The following is a 22,004-nucleotide window of genomic DNA, read 5'->3' as shown; positions in this document are numbered from 1 at the left end:
AGAATCGGAGGGGTAAGAGTGAGAAACACTCCTGGGTTGAGATAAGAACAGTTTAATAATGGAAATAAAGTAAAATAGTAATGATAATAATAACAACAATATAATAATTATAATAATAATATACAAAGCAAGTGATGCACAATGCGATTGCTCACCACCTGCCGACCGATACCCAGACAGTTCCTGAGCAGCGATCACTGCTCCCTGGCCAACACCCCCCCACCCCAGTTTCTATACTGAGCATGACATCATATGGTATGGAATAGCCCTTTGGTCAGTTTGGATCAACTGTTCTGGCTGTGCCCCCTCCCAGTTTCTTGTGCCCCTGGCAGAGCATGGGAAGCTGAAACGTCCTTGACTAGCATAAGCAGTACTTAGCAACAACTAAAACATCAGTGTGTTATCAGCATTCTTCTCATCCTAAATCCAAAACACAGCACTATGCCTGCTACTAGGAAGAAAATTAACTCTATTCCAGCCAAAACCAGGACAGGCCCCAACTGGGGAACGCTCTTTGTGCTGCCCCAAGTGACTCTCTCATCCTCTGTGTACATGGGTGCATGACCAGGCTCACTCCTCCACTTGCTATGCACACAAATAAACCCAGTTTGCACAGAGGGCACTGGCTTTGTCCTGGGGTTGAAGTTCCTTATGGTGGCCCCAGAGCGAGGGAAGTGGCATGTGTGTGAGTGAGAGCGGCTGGATGCTGCACATCAGCACAGGGAAGAAGGTCAGACGCTGCTTCAAAATACACTCAGATCCAAGAAAAAGGAGGGTTTCTAGTGTCTCTGTGTTCTCCCCAGCAGAGAGTTTTGCTGCAAGACTCAGCTTCGGGGATCAGAGGGATTCGTTCTGGTAGCATGTGAAGCCCTGGCCACCACCTGTCCCACAAAGACCTCTTGGGAGCGTGGGCCGTGGCTCACATCCCTCTCCCATCGCTTCCTCGCAGTCACTAGGACACGTCTCTTCCACAGGCATCTGCTGGTCCTGGCTGGCAGACTCTCTGAGCGACATGCGGTCTCACCTCTACGAGAACTCACGTGTGCTCGTCTGCATCCTCCCGGTCACCCTGCTGATCCTGCTGCTCTCTGCTGCCTCACATACATGTGTGTGTCACCCACCACCCGGTGGTCCCTTTCTCTGGGGCAGGTTTGCTCCTCTGGGTCATGCTGTCTGGGTCATAGCTCTGAAATTCCCACTGTCATAAGCAAGACATGGCAGCGAGGAGGTGCACCTCTGGCCACCCGTGTAAGATGCATCAGAAGATTTACAAGGGAAGATTCTGACTGAAAGCTAGACCCCAGTCTACGAGGCCAGAGTTAAAGGTAAGTTAAAAAAAAGGAGGCAGGGCCTCAGAGTACAAAGCTTATATCAGAATTTTCCCCAAGTTTCCAGATCAGGGTGTCTGCTCAAGAAGGAAGCTTTCTGCCTCCATTTGGGTACAAAGACGATGCATTCTCGGTGACACGGTCTGAATTCCCCTGTGGGATGTGCTGGGGGGCAGACCTTTCCCACCTCCGAGCACCCACCTTGCGAGGGTCAGGGCTGGGCTGCCTTGCTGCAGCAGAGCTCTCTCCTCACTCCCTACCCAGGCTGTGCTGCTAGGGCTGTGTCCTCCCGGCAGCAACAGAGCAGCTGCCGGAGCCGATCGCATCAGCGCCTGCAGCTCCCACACCTCCCCTTCCCCACAGCTCACAGCGCTCCGGGCATCCGGATAGCCCAGTGCCCCATCCGTTCCACTTCTGGCACCGCCTCCCCCCCTCCCCGGCACCGCCAGGCACCGGCTGCTCGGCCCCGACCCGGAGCCGCGGGGGGGGCCCGGGGAGGACGCAGCAGCCGTGCGACGGCGATGCCCCCGGGGCCGGCCCTGGCCCGCCCCCGGCCTTCTCCCGGCCCCCCCGGGCCTCCCCCGGGCCTCCCCCGGCCTTCTCCCGGCCCCTCCCCCGGCCCTCCCCCGGCCGCCTGGCTCCGCCCGGCGCCGCGCCGCCCTCAGGCCTCCCCCCGCTGCCACACGGGCAGAGCGTGCGGGGGCCCGCGGCGCTGCTGGAGCCGGGCCGGGCCGGGCCGGGCCGGGCCGCTCCGCTCCGCTCTGCTCTGCTCTGCTCCGCTCCGCTCCGCTCCGCTCCGCTCTGCTCTGCTCTGCTCTGCTCTGCTCTGCTCTGCCGGAGCGAGCGGAACTGGCTGCAGCTGCGGGCGGCGGTGGCGGAGCGGCGGGGCGGCGAGATGACCCTCAAGTCGGGGCGCAGCGCCAGCGCCGGCAGCATGCGGACGGCGCTCTCCGACCTCTATCTGGAGCACCTCCTGCAGAACCGGGCCAAGCCCGAGGTGAGCGGCGGCCGGCGGGCAGCGCCGCCCTGCAGCCCCGGTCCGCCCTCGCGGCGCCGGCACCCCTGGGGAGAGCGCGCTTCTGTGTCTCCCCCCCCCCCCCCCCCCCCGGGGGCCGGGCAGGGAGCTCCGGGGTGCCCCCACCTCCATCCCACGTCCCCGGTGCCCCTCCTTGCCCGCGGGCCCTTAGCCCAGCACCCTGCGCCCAGCTCAGCGCGGCACGGAGCCCCCGGGAGTCCCCCTCCATCCCATCCCATCCCATCCCATCCCATCCCTGCCGCACACGCAGCGGGGAGCAGAGCCCCTAGGGCAGAGACCCCGCGGCGGGCAGGAGGTGGGCACCCAGGTACGTGCCCTGTATGTGGCACTGCTGGTCACTAACTCCCCAGGAGCAGGGCTTCTCGCTGGGGGATGTGGGGTGCCTTGGGGGAATGGCACAGCATGGCCGGGCAGGGAAGAAGCAGCTGGGTGGAGGGGAGGAAGGCTTCAGCATCCTGCCACGGAGAAGCTTGTGCTTGTTTTGCTGCAAAGTTGGAGCTGGTCTGAACTGGAACTGCCTGTCACATGAGCCGATTCAGCTGCTGAGCAACCTCCAGGTCCACAGCATGGGCTGGAGGGGTGGTGGTGGTGGTGGTGGGTCTCGGCCCCGGAGAAGGAGGATGCAACCAGCCCTTCTCACACCTACCCCGGGGCAGGGAGTGGGCCGGGGGGCATGCACACCCCACCTCCAACGGAGGGAGAGCAGGCTGCACCAGCTGTCTTGATTGTGCTGGGAGGGCTGCTTCATTTGTGGTAGCTTGGGTGCAACCGGGAGAAGGTCAACAGTTCCCAGTGCTAAGCAAGCTGGTGCTTTTCACCCAGCAGGGGTTTTCAACTTTGAACAAGAGTCCCCTGATGGAGCCATGGCATAATGTGCCAGGGCTGAGGTTTCCTTGTAGCTGTGGGGAGCCTCTGAGAGCAGGGAGCAGATTTCCCTGAAGTGCTGTCCTTGGCCCATCCTGTTGGACACTACAGCATCCAAAAGAGGCTTGTCATATCTGTTCTACGGCAGTGGTTCATGTGCTTTTTATGGCTCAAGCCTGGCAGAGTGCTTTTAAAAAAAAAAAAAAAAGCTTTTAAAGCAAAGTGCCTGGATCAGGCAGCTGCTGAGAGGAGCTCTCCCATCCCTCTGCCTGCAGGATCCAGACAAGAGGGCCTGCCTGGCCACAGGCAGAGCAGGGATAAATCGCCAATGGCAGCAGGGCATGGAAGATGTGGGAGCTGGCCTACATCTCCCTGGCGTTACGGTATATTTATTCCAGTAGGGATAAAGAGAGAGATGGCAAACCGGTATCTGCCTGAAGGGCTCTGTAGGGCTGGCGCCCAACTGGGGTTGCGTGTCCTGAGCTTGCCAGTCACTCATGTGTTTGTCCCCGTGTCGCATGCATGCAGAGATGGTGCTGGCACACAGTGGCTGTAGGCCCCTCTGTGGGACAGTAGGGACATCGCCCAGCAACAGCTTTTGGGAAGGGTGCTGGCTGCTCCTTGGCTGGGGTCAAACAGGGTGGCCGGGAGGTTTCTCTTCCCCATTTCCTCTGGCAGAGCTGCGTGCTGGGAAGTGCTGACCTGCATTCCTTCCATGGTGGCAGGGCACGCAAACCCTTGGCGAGTGGAAGCCATATCATTGCTAGAAAACAGGCTGAAGTGGAAGAAGCTGCTTGCCCTCTTCCCTTGAGCCCCTCCCCTTGCCTGCATATCTTTGCTTTATCAGCAAACTGGCAAATATGGATTTACCAGAGAGGTGTGGGCTTTATTCCCAGCTGTGCACCTGGTTGGCAGGGTGACCTTGGGCATGTCCTCTTATCGGCCATGACTCAGTTCCCCAGCTGTAAAATGGGCAGCGAATGTGACCTTTAGGAGTCTGGTGGAGAAAAGGAGGGTACTTACGGAGAGAGCTGAGCCTGAGGGTGCAGAGGGGACACTGCGCTTTCCTGTGGGCAGTGGTTCCTGGCATCCAACTGGCACCAGCACCAGAGCAGACCGAGGCCACAGTGCCCAGGGACCAAATCCTGAAATGACCATGGGCAAAACTAGTGGTTGAAAGCTGAGCAAAACTTCTGGGCTTGACCAAGATGAAGTGGGGAGGGCTGGTTCCAAATGGAGGGTGGTTTTCCTCTCAGATGCATTTTGCCATGTTCCAGTCTGTAATGGCTGCAGGGGAAAAGCCATTCAGCACGGCTTGTTTTGGAAGGTGGGGATAGAGTGGCTGGGCAGCTCCTCAAGATATCTTCTGTCAGTGTTGTGGTTTTACTGACTGTTCCTTGGAGGTGACCGGTTTCACAAACACATCTGGAAGGCTGCATCAGCCTTTCCTGGTGGGAAGATGGTGCCTCAGCAAAACTGACTGTGCTCCCTTGATAATGTGGCCCTTCTCCATTGTGGCACTCCATGATCTGCAGTCAGCGCGAGGGCACGTAGAGTCGGTGGCATCTTCTGGCCTTCACAACAACTTGTACCCCTCCTATTTCTCTGTTCCCATTCCCACTGCAACCTGCTGGTGTTGCCGGGCCTTTTCCCAGTGTCAGAAATGTAATCCTGTTTGATTTAAATGCCTTGGGTTTTTTTTTTTTGGATCATATTGCTGGAAAGGGTCTTGGGTGAGGTTGCTCCTGCAGCTGTGCTGGCGGACCTGAGAAGGCAGTAGCCTCTGGCAGAAGGCAGGGATGAATTACTTCTATGTCCATATGGCTGTTGCTCCCCAGCCTGCTGGAGCAGCCCAAAAGCAACTCCGAAGCTCAATTTTCTTTTTGCTCTTTTTACACATTGCTTTGTTTTTTAAGCTGTGCTGAGACTGTGATGCAGTGATGCAGACATTTGCTGGACGGTGGGGAGGTGAGGTTGGAGCACTAGAGGGCAGGAGGAGACGTTGCTGGGCTAGGACATCTCTGCACCAAACGGTGCCCCAGCCTTCCTGCACACACCCATGGTGATAATAATGTGAGGGGTCGTGATTCCTGGAGGGAGCTGGGATTTTATTGCTCACTGTGGGCAGCAGAGTGTGTCTCCCTCCCTGCCAGCTGAGAGGGCAGTCCCAGGGGATCCTGGCTCCAGAGTTCCCTCCAGCATCCAGGCTGCTGGACTTTGGGAACACTTGGCAAAGCCAGCAGTGTCTGACCTTTCTCCACATGCTCACCAGGGAGTCCTGCTCTTCTAAGGCCACCTGATAGTGAAGTCTCTTGGTTAGAGCAGCAAGGAGAGCCCAGGAACCAAACCACAGAACGTGCCCTTTGCACTATAGTGCTGCTTTCTCCAAGTGCTGCTTCAGCCTCCTGCAAACAAGCTGCCCAGTTAATGTTTGATTTGCCTGGTGGCGTGCAGCACGGCTGAGCCAGCGCAACAGAAGGAGCAACGCTGGCATATGATGCTGACCCCGCCAGGGGACAGGACGCCAAGCCCTGGGGTCCTCGACGAGGATTGCTCCACACTCGCTGAATTCCCTGTTAGCAAACACTGCCCGGGGACCTCATACCCTTCCCTCTGCTGCAGAATACAGGGCAGAAATCCAGGGTATTGAGGAAAATGGAGGCAGGGAGCTGGGGTGCACCTCTTTGACCCGTGGAGCTGGTGGCTCCTCAGTGCATTGCCACCTGGAGCAGATTTGTGCATGAGGATTTGTACCCTCGCCAGCCAGCTGCAAGGCACCAATTGCACAGCTCAGCCCCCCAACCTCCTTGCCCCATGTCTGCCCCACAGCTGGCCCCAGTGGTGACCGAGCCTGGGGCTGTGCAGAACTGGCAATGGCTGGTGGCCACGAAGCCAGCTCTTAGCAGCACTCGGATGTTTCCTGAGAAGCAGTGCATGAGTAGCAGGGTCTGGTCTGCTGCCAGCACAACTCGAAAGGCTCTTGAGGTCACAGGCTACGTCAGGCCAAGCTGGCCAAGAATGTGGCAGCTGCCAGGAGAGTGCAGGGTAGGCGATCCAGCTGGCTGGCTCGCGTGCATGGAGCATGAGAGCCACGCATGTCTCCTGTCTCTGGCTTCTGGATGCCCAACACTGGGCCTGGAATCTGCCACCCCATGGGTCCTGGTCCTCCTCATGAGCTGGGGATTTTCCAATCCCCATCCACCAGCTGCCAGTGCAGTCAGCAGAAGCCCATGCCATCCCAGTGTGGCTCTGTTTGGGGCAGAGGGAGTTGCTGGAGGACCCTGCTGGGTTCAGAGCTGCCATCAAGTGACTGGTGGCCATACCCAAGCACAGCAGCAAGTCTCTGGTGACAAGGCTTGCTCTCTGGGAGTCACCAGGGTGACACTGGTGCTGCGTCAGCATCAAGGGCTGGGTGTTTTCTCCAGCTCTCAGCAAAAAACAAAGGTCAGGGCTGGGAGGCTCAGCTGGCAGGGATGGTGGGGACGGCAGGGACAGGAACTCCCAGCCCCTGGAGCAGACTGTGTGGTGTCCTGGGTCATCGGACTCTGCTGAGCCTAGAGGTTTGAAGCCAGGGATTGCACGGTGTAATGCTTTCCCAAGGCATGACCAAGATAAGTGTGATCTGTGCTGACTCAAACCACCTCATGGGCACTTTGGCCTCGGGCAGGGCTGGAGAAGTTCCTCGTCCTCCCACCCGCTGGCTCGGTAGAGCTGGGACAGCTGGCAGAGAGCCAATGGCTAGCTCTAGGTACCTGCACTGCTGGATCTGACCCTCTGCCCTGCAAACAACACAGTAGCAGCATGCCCTGCTGGGTCTGGCAAGCCAGGCTGGGGTGCTGTGAGTCGCTCTTCCTCCCACCCCGTGAGTCCTTGGCCGGGGCACTGCTCTGGGCTGGGATTCAGCCTTGTCCTCCATGTTTTAGCCATTGGCAGCCGGAGCCCACGCAGTTGCCTTTTTCCTCTGAAGAGGAGTTGGTTGGCTCTTTTAGCAGTAGTTGGCTTAAAAATAAATCACACATCTTCCCTGTCACTGTAACATGGGCACATGGCTCCCTGCGGCCTTACTGCCCCGGCTGAGTCCCGCCAGCGCCCTTTCGTCGAGGCCGTGACAGTGCCCATGCCTCGATGCTGGTCCGTCCCTCTCTGCCAGCGCCTCTCCCACTGGCCTGGCTAGCCCTGGCTCTGCCACCCCTGCCTTTGGCTCCCTCCCTGCTTTCAGCCATTGCACAGTGCTGGGCTGCTGCCTCAGCCCAGCCTCACTCCGGCACATCCCTACCAAAGCTAATTTTGTTGTGGTTTAGTGCTGTGGCTGCACCCCACCAGCAAATGCTCTTCACCCCAGTTGCACCCGCACGAAGCTCCCTGTGGCCTGGACGGATCTTGCACCTTGGCAGCATGGGTCTGCAGCGTCTTCTCCGCTCCGGGCCGGATGCCTGTGGTGGGTGAGAGTGAGCTGAGACGGCGGGATCAGGCTGCCGTTTCCCCAGCTGCTGGCATGGAGCCCTGGGACCTGGCGCTCGGTTGGGTGTTGGCAAGTCGGTGTGTGGCAGGGAGAGGCGTTGGTTCTGCCTGGATGGGCATGGCGTGCCATGTCGCTGATGCGGGACTAAAGCCAGTGAGGACCTTGCTGGATGTCCCTGCCGGTTTGCTGGCTGTGGCTCCCAGCCAGGGAGGGTGCGAGCTGCAAACTGGGCAGCAAAGCCGGCAGCCTGGTGTGGAGTGGGGCAGCTGGAAGGGTTTGCTTTGCCTCGCGGGCTGGTGTGGGGATTTGAGCATGCTGACAAGGGAGGTAGGGGCTGCAGATCAAAGCTGGCCTGGGCAGCTGGGCCACCACCGATTTGGGGGAGGCGTGAGGGAAGTCCACTGCACTTGGGGCCAAACTGGCACATTTGAGCTGTGCAGAGATGTTGCCCAGTGTGCCCAAGGGGTTTAACAGGACTGCACCAGGCTTTCTGAGACTGGGAGGTGGCAGCTCACTGTGCAGTGTCCCTGCAGCATGGCAGGATGGGTTTGGAGGTCTCTGCCTGGGACCCCATGCACCCTGCACCTGCCCCAGTGCCAGCGCCTATTTGAGACAAAGAACAGAGGTTTCCCCATGACTGAAAGCCCCTGTTTGGCTTCCCAGTGCCAGCCAGCACAAACTGGCCTGTAGCTGTGAGCTGGGGAGGGGAACAGGGAGTTTCTAGCTGGCTCGGGAGCACGTTGCCTTCAGTGCCTGGATGTGGATGTGGCTCTGCACCATGCTGGTTGCTCATTGACATAGATGAGGAAAGGTTGAACTTGCAAACTGAGCAAGAGCAGAGCCTGGCCCCAGTTCTCAGGGGTGAGTCCTAAAGTGCTCCGTTCACTCAGTGAAGCTGTCCTGGGCTTTATGGTCTCCAGCAAGCCAGCTGCGGGTCAAGTGCTGCTGCGACACGCAAGTAGTGTCTGGGACTTGTTGCTGCAGAAGATGATCAGCTGTGGACTCTTTTGGCTTCTGCTACTGTAGCTTTTCTAGTTTTAATACCTCCTGTGTTTCCCAGGCTGGAAAACTGCAGATCAAGCCCACATCCACATCTTCAAGGGTGGAGCTATTTTGCTCTTTTTCTTTTCTTGCTTTTACTGTCCCCTCCTCCAGCACATGTGTGTCTCCTCCCCCTGTGCCCCACCTGCACCCCAGGCACCCTAACATGGTGGAGTAGCTCAGCCCCACAGTGGGGAGCTGGCACTCCCAGGCCCCATTCAGGTGGAGCCCCTAAACCCCGGTCTTTGTTTTGCCCTGACAGGCCATCACTCAATCCCCGAATGCCATGACTGAGGACATTTATACCAACGGCTCAGCGACTCTGAGCAGCCCCTCTCACAGCAACGGCCGTGAGGTGCGGAAGATACGCCTCATCCAGTTCGAGAAGGTCACAGAGGAGCCCATGGTGAGAGCTGGCAAGATCCCAAAGCCTGGTGGCACCCAGGGGGGCGGAGGGGCAGGTAGAGCCGTGCCAACAGGCTGCCCTTGGGAGAAGCAGGAGATTGCTGGAGACCTCGGCCATGGGAAGAGGGTGCTGGATCCTGCCTCCTGCCTGGGGACCTGGGGCGAGTCCCATCAAAGGCGGTGATGCTTGTGCCAAGAGGAGCTGCAGCAGGCTGGGCTGGCCAAGCAGGGGACTTCCCCCCCAGCCACTGTGCAGCCCACCGTGGACATAGTCCTGGAGAGGACTTTGCTGAGAGGGCGGGAGCTCTCTGCTCCAGTGAGCAGTCATGGATTTTCCTGTCTTCCAGGGAATCACACTGAAGCTCAATGACAAGCAGAGCTGCATGGTGGCCAGAATCTTCCATGGGGGCATGATTCACAGACAAGGTAATGAGGCACTCATAGAGGCAGTGTATGGAGTGCACGTCTGCAGCTGGTTTCCTTCCATGCAGATATAAGGCAGCTCCCCACCACTGCTGGCTTTCCCCTGTGACGTGGACATTTATGTCCATTCCTCCACTAGGAATATGTCAGGAACTCGGGGCTTGCTGGTCTCTCTTCATGGTTGTCATGTTAATACACCGGAGGCTTTAGGGAGAAATGAAGGGTTGGGGGAAGGGTTCTCACAAAAAGGAACCAGAGGCCATCTGTCTCCATCTCGTGATGGGGTCACTGTAACAAGAGATGGATCATACCCCAGAGACTGCAGACTCTTCCCATTCCTAAAGTGCACAGGTGGGACAGGCTTACTGTGGATTGGCTCTGCAGACCAAATGAAGGTGCCAAAAGAAATAAATAGGTGCTATTTTCTGGTTTTGGGTCTTGCCAAGGGGACATGGAAATGAGATGTTCTGCGCTTAGAAGGTGGCAGCCCCTTTTCCAGCCTTGGATCCAAGTGGGAAGTCTGAGCTTACCCCTGCCAAAATAACCCAGGAGCCATTCCAATAACGCTGCTGGAGCCTGATTTATAGCAGTATTATCTGAGGCTGTAATCTGGCTGGATATATAAACTGAAAACACACAAAGTCAAGAATGCTTGTGTTAAGGGCCCTGTAAGGAGGCTGTCATTTGGCTTCAGGTGAGGTACTTGGGGCTGGGTTTGAATAACTCTGAAACAGGTGCTTTGACCAGTCTAAAGCGCTGAAGGACACACAGTAGAAAGCAACCTGATGACCTTCAGGCTGGATGAGGTGTGTGTATTGGTTGGAGGGGGAAGAATTCATTCCCCTTGTGCTTTAGTCCCATGTTCTTAGGTGACGTGTGGCTCCACAAGCGTTGCCCAGGCAAACACCACAGTGTCCTGGCACGGCTTGCCCAGGGGGTTGGGAGGCTGGTGGAGCTGTGTAGTTCGGGTTTGGTGAGCAGCTCTTGTCCGGTCCTGCATTTTCATGTTTCTCCTGTTGCTGGCAGGCTCCCTTCATGTGGGTGATGAAATCATAGAAATCAATGGGCAGAGTGTGAGCAACCACTCAGTTGACCAGCTGCAGAAGATGCTGGTAGGTATTTGTGTTTGGCAGGGCTGTTCCCCGGGAAGGACCCACTTGGCCTGTAGATGTGCATGCTGGCTGAGCATTCACCCCCTCCCAGATATCAGAGCCAACACACAGCTGCCTGCAGCAGTATGATGCAGCAGGAGCCAGTGCCACTGTGCTGAGGTGGTGTAATACAGCCACGCGCCAGGTCTCTTTACTCAGCCTTGGTGGTCTGTGCTTGCTGCTTGTTTCTGGCCTCCTGAGAGCAGCAGAGAAGGCTGTTGGCTGGGTCCCTGACATGTGCTGATGTGTGTGGGGCTTGGAAACTACCTCTGCTTGCCAGTGCTGGTGTACAACTCCAGCCCAGGGACTGGCTGCTCTCGCGGACCTGAGCTGCTCCTGCAGGTCACCTTGGTGCCATTTTCCTGCTGCCAAGGTCACGGTGATCCTGCCAGGTCCTTGCTAGAGACACCTTTGGACAGGTTCTCAGACCTGCCTTGGGTTCACACACTGAGGCCATCCTAATCCATGCCCAACATGCAGGACCTGGCGGGAGGTGGTGGTGCAGCCTAAGCAGGAGGCCTGGCCCTGCTGCAGTGCCACAGTCCTCTCCTGCCTGGTGGCAGGATGTCCCCACTCCAGACAGCGGGACCAAGGAGGAGCTTGTCTTTGCCTCCCAAGAAGGGAGGTTGGCCCAGGAGGCCCCTCCAAGCCTCCAAATGTGGTTGTCCCCATGGGACCATGTAGGTCTTGTGAAGCACATGCGGCAACAGTGCATCTGGCCTGTGGCAGGCAAGGGAGTGCTGTGCCTCTAATGTCACCAGGAAGGCAGGAGTGAGGCCAACATGAAGGGGGCAGATGGAGGGGACCTGGCAGAACCAGCCTCTCCTCCCAGGCTCCTCACTGGGGCAGCCAGGCCGGAGATGATACAGATCTCCATGTTTGTTCTGGTGATGCTTAGCAGTGCCCACAGCCAGCCCCTCGTGGGGGTGTTAGTGTCCCCCCATGGGGATGGGACAAGCATGACAAAGCTATGATGCCACAGCTCTTAGCGCGGCCCCAGCAGAGCTGTTTCTGGCCAGGCTGTGGTGTCCCCCAACATCACAGCATGGCTGGGAGCAGCCAGGAGCTTTGCCTTTGCAGGACCTGGCACTCAGCAGCTCCCTGCACAGGTTGCTGCTGTCGGGCTGCCTCCAGGCACCACCTCCTCCAACTCTTCTTTCTCCCATTCCTTTGTTCGCTAGAAAGAAACCAAGGGGATGGTCTCAATAAAAGTCATTCCCAACCAACAAAGCCGCCTCCCTGCTCTCCAGGTAAGTGCAGCCTCCAGACCCGTGGGCTGTGCTGGGACATGGCTGTGGGGCTGGGGGGGACAGGGCAAACCACAGGGGACCAGCACCAGGGAGAGGGCTGTGCTGAGCCGGGGGAAGGATGAGGGGATGGCTGCCCGGTAACCTTGCCTGAGCTGCTGGAGGATGAAGGGACCTGTCCTGTGCTCACATCGCTGCAAATTTTGGGCTTGTGTGGAAGTATTTACCCAATGTGTATGTGGAAACATGGGCCTGGGATGCCTGAGCCACAGTGGTCCATGTGCGCAGTGTTTGGTGATGGGAAAGCAGCGGCGTGTGCTCACCAGGAAATGCGAGAGAGTTTCCTGCCACCTTCAGAGCTGTGGCTGTTAGAGCCAGATCCTCATTACAGGGCCACAGCAGTACCTGCAGATGCAGCACCGGGCTCTCGCTGCTCCCTGCCGTCACTGGTGCCTGGTGCACCAGCCGCAGGGACAGTGACGTAGGTCCCAACGCAGCCAGCACGCTTGTGAGCAGTGAGTGGGAGGAAGGAAGTGGTGGGGGAGAGGAAGGCAGCTCCTTGCGCCTGCTGCCACTGCCAGGGTTGGGGTGACGTGCTGTGGCAGGCGTGACACCTGCCTGGCTTTGCCTTTGAAGTCCTGCTGTGGCTGAAATACTCAGGATAGTGGCCTCTCTGGGGCTGGAAGCCTGGGTACTGAACAGGGTCCAGCATGAGAAGCCCTGATCTTTAAAATCAAAAGGCCAGCCCCAGAGAGGGGGGTGGCAGCAGGCAGGCAAATAAGCTTGCATTTGGAGCTGGCCCTTTGCAGTCCGTGGGTGATGTCTGGAGCTGTCTGATGCTAATTCCTAATTGGTGTAAAGGAGGGTCTTTCCAAACGTGGCCTGGCAATGTTTGGCTTGGGATATCAGGGCTGTGGGAGCAGAGGGCTCCAGGCAGGTGCCTGGGCAGTGCTTGCTGTGTGTCCCTTGTGTGTTTGTGTTTATGACCAGCTTCCTGGTGCCAGAGTGTGCTTTCAAAGCAAGCATCAGTCCTCATCCTGAAAGGAGATTCCACTTTTGTTGTCTTCCATTGTGAGAGATCTCATGTCACAGGTTGATCCATATGCTCTGCTTTTCTGGCAGTGAAAGGGAACCATGTTCGTGTCCTACTAGCCCTGTGCCTCCAGCAGCACTGCTGAAGGAGGACTTACTGTGGGAAATTGTTTAAATATGGAACAAGGACAGCATGGTCTACCCTGTCCCGGGAGGATGACTTTCCAAGCCCTGCCTATCACATCTGAGGACAGGATGTAGACATCACCCCACATGAATCCCTTTGCCCGCATGCTACATGCTGCATTTCTGGGATAAATAACTTGGTAGGTTTGTGCTCAGGGGAAGCTTGCATTTGCACAAGCACAAGGCTGGGTCTGATAGTGCTGCTTCCCATGTAGAAGGATCTTCTGCTAGTGGCACAACTACTGGACAGCCGCAGGCATGCCACTGACTCAGGGCCCAGCACCCTCCTGAGTGATCACAGAAGTCTTAAACAACAGGGAGCACCCATGACTTGTGGGAGGGGCTGCAGGACTTCGCACCATGACTGGGGGTTCCTGGCAGCCTCAGCCCCACAGCACAAAAAAACCCAGGAGGAGAACGAGGGCAATGTGAGTTCAGTGCTTAGCCACAGCCTTACTTTGTTCCCTAAACCATGCCTTTCACTCCCCATCCTCCATACCCTGCCTTGGCTTTGCCCCCTCCTGACCTGGTCCTGATCTTGCCGGCTGCACTGGCCAGAGACAAATTGCAGCTGCGGCAGTGTTTCAGAGAAGAAAGCATTCATCCAGGTACCAAGAGCAAGCAGCAGTACAGAAAATGCTGGGTGCACATTGTCTGCCCTCTTCCTAGGGATAGGTGACTCTCATCCATCCTGTTGCTCTCCGACAGTCTGTTCTTCCTGAACAGCCTTCCTGGAAAACAAGGTCCATGTGCAAAAGCCACATGCCATTTCTCTCCTGACCTTGCAAAGATGCTCAGGGGCAGCGAGAGCCCAGGGGCACCTGGCTGCCTGCTGGCTTCAGGAGGCCTTGAGGCCAGGGGGAGGCAGCGGGCTGGGCTGCCCCAGTAGGAGCAGGCACTGTAGACTCCCTGCCAAAGAGCTGAGCAAGCAGAGGGACAGGGAAAGGCCACTTTCTCACGCCTTCCTGGTCCCCAGGGCTTCCCCAGCCCCAGGAGGATGGCACAGTGGCCTGGGAAGCAGCAGCTCATTTCCAGTTGCAGCTGTGATGAACGTAACTTTGCAAGAGTAGCTGATGCTGAAGAGGCCAGGACAGACCCAGGCAGAGATGGACCCGACACTGCCCTTGACTCCTGGAAGGCTCTGTGCAATGCAGGGGAGTGCCCAATGCCAGGGCACAGCAGCTGGGGATCGAGATGTGGCCTTCCCTGGGGTCCCCAGGACATGGGATTGCAGGGCACACTGTTGCGATGGCTCCGCTCTGCTCACCCCATTGCAGACCCAGTGCTGTGCACTGTGTTGGTCTGGGTGGTGGGACTCATCTCCAGCCGGCTTGGCTCACCAGCACTGGGTAGCACCCGGGGGACTGCAGGGGGGGGGCTACATGTCAGGGTTCAAGCACCAGCTGTGGGGCATGCAGGCCTGCCTAGAGGCAGCAGCCATTTCACTGGCTCCTAGGGCCAAGATGCTGTCCTCCTCCCTCCCTCACCCACCAGCACATCTCACTGCAGCTCCATGCCCAAGAGCTTCCCCAACAGCTTTTTGCGTCTCCTTTCTCCCCACCCAGCCTCGTGGGGCCTGGAAAGCAGCAGGGGCTGGGGTCCCTCCTGGAGCTGGGACCTTGTGCCTAGAGCTGGGTCTGCAGTCAATGCCGGGGGATGCAATGTGGGTCCGGCAGCTGGACACGACCAAGTTCAGCCACTCTGCATGGCCATGCTGACTCCAGCCCACTCTTTCTTTTGCAGATGTTCATGAGGGCACAGTTTGACTATGACCCCAAAAAAGACAACCTGATCCCCTGCAAGGAAGCGGGGCTGAAGTTTCAGACTGGCGATGTGATTCAAATCATAAACAAGGACGACAGCAACTGGTGGCAGGGCCGGGTGGAGGGCTCCTGCACCGAGTCAGCAGGACTCATCCCTTCTCCGGAGCTGCAGGAGTGGTAGGTCCCTGGATTTGGCCAGAAGGGCTGGATCTGGGAGTGGAGGCGGGAACAGTGACCATGTGCTACCAGGAGTGTGACCACGTTGGGTAAAGCTAGCATCACTGCTGGGAAAAGGAGGCAAATGTCCCCTTTACCTGCTGCAGGGTGAGCCTTTACCTGTCCCAGCAGTTACCCTACTCCTCTTACCTTTGCATGTCTGAGGGACAATCCTGCTGCTCCCCCAGGGCTTGGGGTGACAGCTGGACTATGGTGGTGTCCTCCTCTCTCGGCAGGCGTGTGGCGAGCGTCACCCAGTCCAGTCAGAGCGAATCCCCGAGCTGTAGCCCCTTTGGGAAGAAGAAGAAGTGCAAAGATAAATACCTGGCCAAGCACAGCTCAAGTAAGTGTGAGCAGGGCAATGGCCTCCATCCCCAGACCTGGCCTCCTGCCTCTGGGCAGGGGCAGGTCTATCCTCCATGGGAGTCAGGCCAAATGGCCCAGCTGTGTTGGCAGTGGAACCTTGGGAGGATACCCCGCAGCTGTCAGCTGTTTTGAGTCCCTTCTCCAAAGTCCTTGTACCTCTCAGGTGGCCACAGCTGTGTCCCCATGCAGCTCTGTAGTGCATGAAGCTGGGGCTGGCTCACATGGGAGCCAGGCACCGAGCTCCCGTGCTGTCCTGCAGTGACAATCCCTGGTGCTCCTGGCCCCAAGCTCCTTGGGAGGGCAGGCTCCCAGGCCCTCAAACCCTGCAGGATGCTGAACACAGGGCAGGCAGTGGCCTTGCTGCTGCTCAGCAATTAGAGAGCAGCCCAAACTGCTACCTACAGCTGCCAAGCTGTGTCCCTGGTGGGGCAGGGAGCCTGCCCCTCAGCCACCTGTGCAAATGCCCCGTGTTAGCACGCCCTGGGCCAGCAAGGGCGGGTGCCCAAGGATGTGCTGGCTCTTAGCCTGGCATGCAGCTCCAGCCAGCAACAAACAAGGCTGTAAATCAGCAAGATAAATAAAGCTCCCACAGCAACAAGCTCCCTGCAATGTCCTGCCACCTCGCCACCCAGGTCCTACTGTCTTGAGCAGAATTACTGAGTGAGAACAGCCATGGCTTCTCCTTCAGCAGCTGCTGGTCCAGCTCCCCAGCACCCCTGCTGCACCTCATGTGCTGCTTGCTGCTAAGGCTGCTGTCCTTTTCCCCAAGTAGCCAAAAGGACAAGCTCCGACCCTGTCCTGATCGCTCCCTCCATTTTGCCCAAGGACCTGGCTTCAGTCCAACGCGCATGCGGTCCTGCTGCTGTGGCTGGGCCAGCTCTGACCATTTGCTGTCTTGTTTCTCCTCTGCCCCAGTTTTTGACCAGCTGGATGTGGTTTCATATGAGGAGGTGGTGAGGCTGCCTGCCTTCAAGAGGAAGACTCTGGTGCTCATTGGTAGGTCCTGCCCCAGGCATCCTCTGCAGCACAGGGTCTGCATGTGTTGGGTCCTGGGGGGAACCAGGACTGGACAGGGGCTGGGGCAGCGCTTCCCTTCAAAACCTAGTAAGCTCTGGGGAGCATTTCTTCTGCCTGCAGCAGTCACCAAGCAGGCTGACTTCCTCCATGCAACATTGTGCATGGTCTGGCACCTTCACTGTGATGCTGAGGTAGAGTTAATTCAGGAGTTTCCAGCTCCTAAGTAGCTTTATGGATAACTTTCATTAAAAGCAGCTCTGGTCTGCACAGCTGCACCAAAGCAAGCACTCCCATGCTTTGGGTGCTGAGCACTTGTTAGTGGAATCCGCGGGCATGGGCAGCCTATGCAGCCCAGCCATGCTGGCCACTCGGTGCCAGTCCCATCTCCAGCTGGGGCTGGAGGTGAGCTTGCCCAGGCAGGGAGAGCTGTGGAGGGGCCCCAGCGTCTCCTGCCAGGCTTTTCTGAGCCTGGCTCCAGCATCCGTCCCTCCTTCTCTGCAGGAGCCAGCGGTGTCGGCCGTAGCCACATCAAGAATGCTCTGCTCAGCAACAACCCGGAGAAGTTCATGTACCCACCCCCGTGTAAGTACCCAGCCAGGGTGGATGACACAGCACAGGGTGCATTGCATCTCACCTCCTTGAGCCAGGACCTTCTGACAGCAGGAGATGAGATGATTGGAGGTGGGGAGATGTTCCTCCAGCACCACCAAGTCCCCGATGTCAGAGGCCACACACAGGGCACTGTAGGGCCTCTCTGCCTGCTGTCCCATGCGCTGAACCTACCCACAGATGGCTGCAGGGCCGCTCCTGTCCACATTACAGAGACACCTCACTCTTCACATCCCAATGGCTCTCTAGGGGCTGGCTGAGTTCCCTACTTATCCCAAACAGAAAGGAGTTGAAAGGGGATTAGTACAGCCTAGTCTTGAGTTACACAGGTCCTCCATGCCCTAGCCCCATGCTCAAAAAGGGAAGATGCCCAGGTGTTGCGTCAAGAGGGCTTTGGAAGGTACCCAATTTATCGTTATAAGTCCGGTCGCATTCAGTACACTGAACTATCGCGATTACAGATTCACAAATAATGTTGGCACCTTCCGTCTAGTCGTGCTGCATGAACTATCACGACCACACTTAAAGCGTCTGGTCGCGTTCAATGACCACTATCACGGCTAGACCAATAAGTCAAAGCAATTTATTAAAGCAACAGACACACAGGTTCTTTGGATTACCGATGATAAATTCACTGACTGCAAGGCACATGCAAATACCAAAGCTTTGGATAATACAGATGCATCAAAAGTCATAAAAGTGACTCTATAGAGGTTTCTAAGTTTCCCAGGGAGGCACTTGGTATAACCAAGTGTTAGATTCTTACCCAAAGGCATCCCGATGGGGTGGGGAGAGAGGCTCAGCCCGTCGACTGATCCCAGAGGTCAGAGTAGTACATGATGGTATCACCTCTCTCTTAGGCTAATTTATAGGGTTTTTTTAACCTTTCAGGTGGCGCTTGAGGGACTCTAGTCATACATACTTTATTACAATTGGTGTAAAACTTTCTCTCTTCATTTTAAAGGTATAGGCTCGGAAAAATTCAGAGCGCAGGCTCAGTGAGGAATGGTCTCACCTTAGAGGTGGGTAGGTTTGGGGATGGAGGTGTGTTTTGGTATTATAATGAGCAAAGTTTACCAAAAGGACAGGATTTTGTCAACATCATGACAGTTTGTTGACTCAGGGTATCACTTATGCAGCTTATCAGTGCCGTGGTGCCCCTCCGAGTTCCCTTATCGCAGGGCTTGGATGTCATGTCTCCGCACCACTCCACCCCCTGGGCAGTTCCTCTTAGAATCACCACACCAGGCTCCCCTGGGTTGCGACATCCAAGATTACAGGCTTAGGGAACTTCCTGTGGAATAAATTCCAGCTGCATACCACCTGGGCAGCTTCTTCAATGCTGTGTTTTTCTTGAAATCATAAATCTAAGTCTAATGTCTAAGTCACCTCCAGCAATTACTCTACACCAGGTCACCCAGAGTGGAGGCTGCCTGCTCTGCTCTGCTCCCCAGTCCTTCTGGGGGCTAGCACTCACCATCTCCCTCCCTCCCCAGACACCACACGCCCCCAGAAGAAGAATGAGGTGGATGGGAAGGACTACTACTTCGTCTCTACCGAGGAGATGACCCGGGACATCTCAGCCAATGAGTTCCTGGAGTTTGGAAGCTACCAGGGAAACATGTTTGGCACCAAGTTTGAAACAGTGTACAAGATCCACCAGCAGGACAAAGTTGCTATTTTGGACATTGAGCCCCAGGTAGGGAGCAGGGGAAGGGGTGGGCAGGAAGGCAGCTGCTACAGATTGAACTACCCTGCGTGCTGGCTGTGACTGTCCCTGCCTTCCCTGGTGCACTGCCCACCTGTCCTTCCCAAAGGAAAAAGCCAGGAAGTGCTGGGGTGGCATTTCCATTCCTAAGGCATGGGTGCAGTGAGGATAATCCCTGTCACAACACACACCTGGCTGTGACAGCAAGGCCGAGGCCAGGCTGCTTGTGGGAGTGGGGGTGCAGGGCCACCATGGACCCTGCACAGGGACCCTTTCCCCTCTCCGACACCAAACGTGTGGGTGTTGCTTTGCAGAGGCAGTTGTGTCCCCAAGTAGCCCAGCAGCCAGCCCAGAATACAGCTGGGGATGGCCTTACATCCTCCCCCATAAGGTGCAGGGGAAGCCATGCTGGGACCTTCACCCAGCTGTCCCCACATCACCCAACTACCCCTAGGCTCAGGAGTCCACCCAGACAGCCCATGGTCCCCAGACTAGGGATGGCCCCTTTAGCCCACCATGGCATCCCAGGCACCACTGCACCCTGGCTGGGGGGCAGCGTGGGGTAGTGGGGGGCAGCTCCCACCCTGAGGAATGGCCACACTGGTAACTACACCCCTCTCTCCACAGACCCTGAAGATCGTCCGCACGGCTGAGCTCTCCCCATTCATAGTCTTCATTGCCCCAACAGACAAGGCAGAGCAGGTGGGTGGCAGGGCACTGAGGCTGAGTGCCCTCCAGCTGTGCTTGCTTGCCCACAGCACGGGGGGCAACAAGCCCGATGCAGCAGCCCAGGGCTCTCTCCCTGCTCCACACCAGCTTCTTCCCGTCTGCATTGCTTTTTGTGGTCCAGGAGAGCAGGGCAACTTCCTCAGCCCAGACCTGAGAAACAGGAACTGGCGATTCCTGCAGCCGTAGGCTCTCTCCCAGATTGACATCCCCCAGCAACCACCCTCCCTGCAGCATAATCAGCCGCTAACATGTAGCACAGCCAAGCACCCAGGGCTGTCTGCAGAGCCGGATCCTGCCATCAGCTATGCAAATGGAACACACAAACAGCATCTCCTTTCATTCTTTGCCTCATTAAGATGCTCATCCCTCCAAAATTAGGATGAAAGCAGCAGTGATGCTGCAGTTAACTCATGCAGCATCAAGCACCGCAAGGCTGGCAGCCACACACTGCCATTTCCTGGGAAGCCCCCGATGAAGGGAGCAGTGCTGCCTACCCTACCCTGCCGCAGCCTGGACCAGCTCCCCTGAGGGCTAACCTCTGCAGGGAGACAGGAAGCAATGGGAAAACAGGGAAACCCACATAGCTGTGCTCCTCCTGGACTTGTGACCAGCCAAGGTCACCTCTCCCAACCTATTAATTTGGGGGTTGTAAAGCCTAAAGATACAGAGTCTGCAGTGACAATATTTATGCAGCCTTCAGAGCAAGCACTGCACAGACATTTAGAGGCACGTTAACCTGCACAGGATTGTAGAGCCAGATGTAGCACACTGCGGGGGGTGAGGGGGGAAGGGGGCAAAAAGGGGGGCAAGTGTCAGGGCAGAAAAAGCAGGCAGCCTGCTGCCCCCAGCTCCATGCCCCATCACTCACCGCTGCCTCCAGACAGAGGAATTAACTCCTGCCGCAGTGGGCAGGACCAGCCCCGCTGGTGCAGGCACTATATATAGCTAGCTGCTGCAGCTCAGGTAAGTGCTTACTAGAAGGGATGCAGCAGATCCAAAATGTGACCCAGCAGAGCTCACATGAGCCAGGCAAACTGCTTCTTGCTCTCCTCTTTTCATGCCCAAGAGCTGCTGGGCAACAAACAGCAGAGCTGCAGCAAGCACAGCACCCCAAGCTTATCCTCCCACCAGCCACAGACACTGGAAGCTTCTGTTTCAAGCGCCGTTAGGGAGATACCTGGAAATTGGTCTGGACTTCGCTGTTGAGGGCACAGCTGCCCACAGGGACACACTCCTGGGATGCCCCTGCTAGCTGGGGAGCTGTTACAGACTAGCCATACCGGCAGGAGAGGGCAGGCAGCTTTGCTTTTACTATGAAGAAATTTAACTCTATCCCAGCCAAAACCAGTAGAGGGAGGCTGGTACAGCTCTGCCAGCCAGTGCTGTTTTGGTCAAAAGCCCGTGGGAGGGACCATGCTGCAGAGATCCTACCTTGAAACCGGCCTTGACCTGACTACACTGGCTAGTGTAGTAATGAGCAGGCTGGTGCTCTGTGAACCTTCTCCTCCCAGGGAGCTCCCACAAAGAACTTCAAAGATAAATACGAGACCAAGCAGGTCTAACCTCACTCTAGCAGGTAACCCGATGCTCCCAGCATTGCATGAAAGTCCAGCAAAACCCCCAGACACACTCCCAGAGATCACACAGCAGCTCCTAGCTTGTCGACAAGCTGCAGGGATGCTCAGATACTTAGCAACCTCTTGAGTTGTTTGGGTGGTGGGAGTGAGTTTGCCTGTTGGGGTAGGCTGTATAATTTCCCTCCTCCCCAGACTCCTGAGCACTCTCTCCTATTTCTTGCAGTCAGAGGCTTTGCAGCAGCTCCGGAAGGATTCAGAGAGCATCCGGAGCAGATATGCACACTACTTTGACCTCTCGCTGGTCAACAACGGGGTGGAAGAAAGTCTCCAGCTGCTGCAGGAAGCCTTTGAGCAGGCCTGCAGCTCTCCACAGTGGGTGCCCATCTCCTGGGTCTACTGAGAGGGCATCCAACCCCAGCTGCTTCCCATCAACCACCTGCAGCCATGGGGAGAAACCTTCTCAGCTTCCCCTGATCCACACACAGCCCAGCACAACTCCCTTCCTCTGCTGCTCCATGGACATGGTCTCAATTGGTTGACACACACACAGGGCCTCTGGATCTCCTCTTCCAGGGAACACAGAACAGGGGCTACCCAGGGGTTAGCCGCCTCCTGGAGCACTGCAATGCAGTGCTAAGTTAATGGCTACAGCAGAGTCCAGGGCATCCTGTTAGCTCAGAGCACAGCTTCCTGCCTCAGCACTCAAGTGAAAGCACAGTCCTGCTGTAGCACCCAGCCAATCTTCTCTGCATCAGTCCCAAGGGAAGTGGCAGAGCAGGGACTTTCCAGGCAGATGTCCCCTGCCATTGCAGGAATGCACACCTGTGCCACAAACCACTCAAAA

At 57.0% G+C, this 22,004-nt stretch overlaps 1 protein-coding gene across 3 annotated transcripts; it reads left to right on the top strand.

Moving 5' to 3' along the window:
- The first annotated feature begins 2,223 nt into the window (after window positions 1–2,223).
- Window positions 2,224–21,560, top strand: MPP1 (MAGUK p55 scaffold protein 1). Of its 3 annotated transcripts, none has more exons than XM_075720687.1 (12): window positions 2,224–2,325; window positions 8,994–9,086; window positions 9,484–9,562; window positions 10,586–10,671; window positions 11,892–11,960; window positions 14,919–15,115; window positions 15,391–15,497; window positions 16,436–16,516; window positions 17,039–17,119; window positions 18,643–18,845; window positions 19,482–19,556; window positions 21,384–21,560. In XM_075720687.1, exons 1-12 carry the CDS (start codon window positions 2,224–2,226, stop codon window positions 21,558–21,560), a joined length of 1,350 nt encoding a protein of 449 aa, XP_075576802.1. The 3 variants fall into 3 exon arrangements, with proteins under 3 accessions (XP_075576802.1, XP_075576803.1, XP_075576801.1); XM_075720688.1 differs by having other exon boundaries at window positions 8,994–9,137; window positions 14,979–15,115; XM_075720686.1 differs by having other exon boundaries at window positions 8,994–9,137.
- Window positions 21,561–22,004: the final 444 nt, after the last annotated feature.

The sequence above is a fragment of the Pelecanus crispus genome, chromosome 13 (assembly GCF_030463565.1).
Source record: "Pelecanus crispus isolate bPelCri1 chromosome 13, bPelCri1.pri, whole genome shotgun sequence".
NCBI lineage: Eukaryota > Metazoa > Chordata > Aves > Pelecaniformes > Pelecanidae > Pelecanus > Pelecanus crispus.
This window is presented reverse-complemented; position numbering and strand designations above follow the sequence as displayed.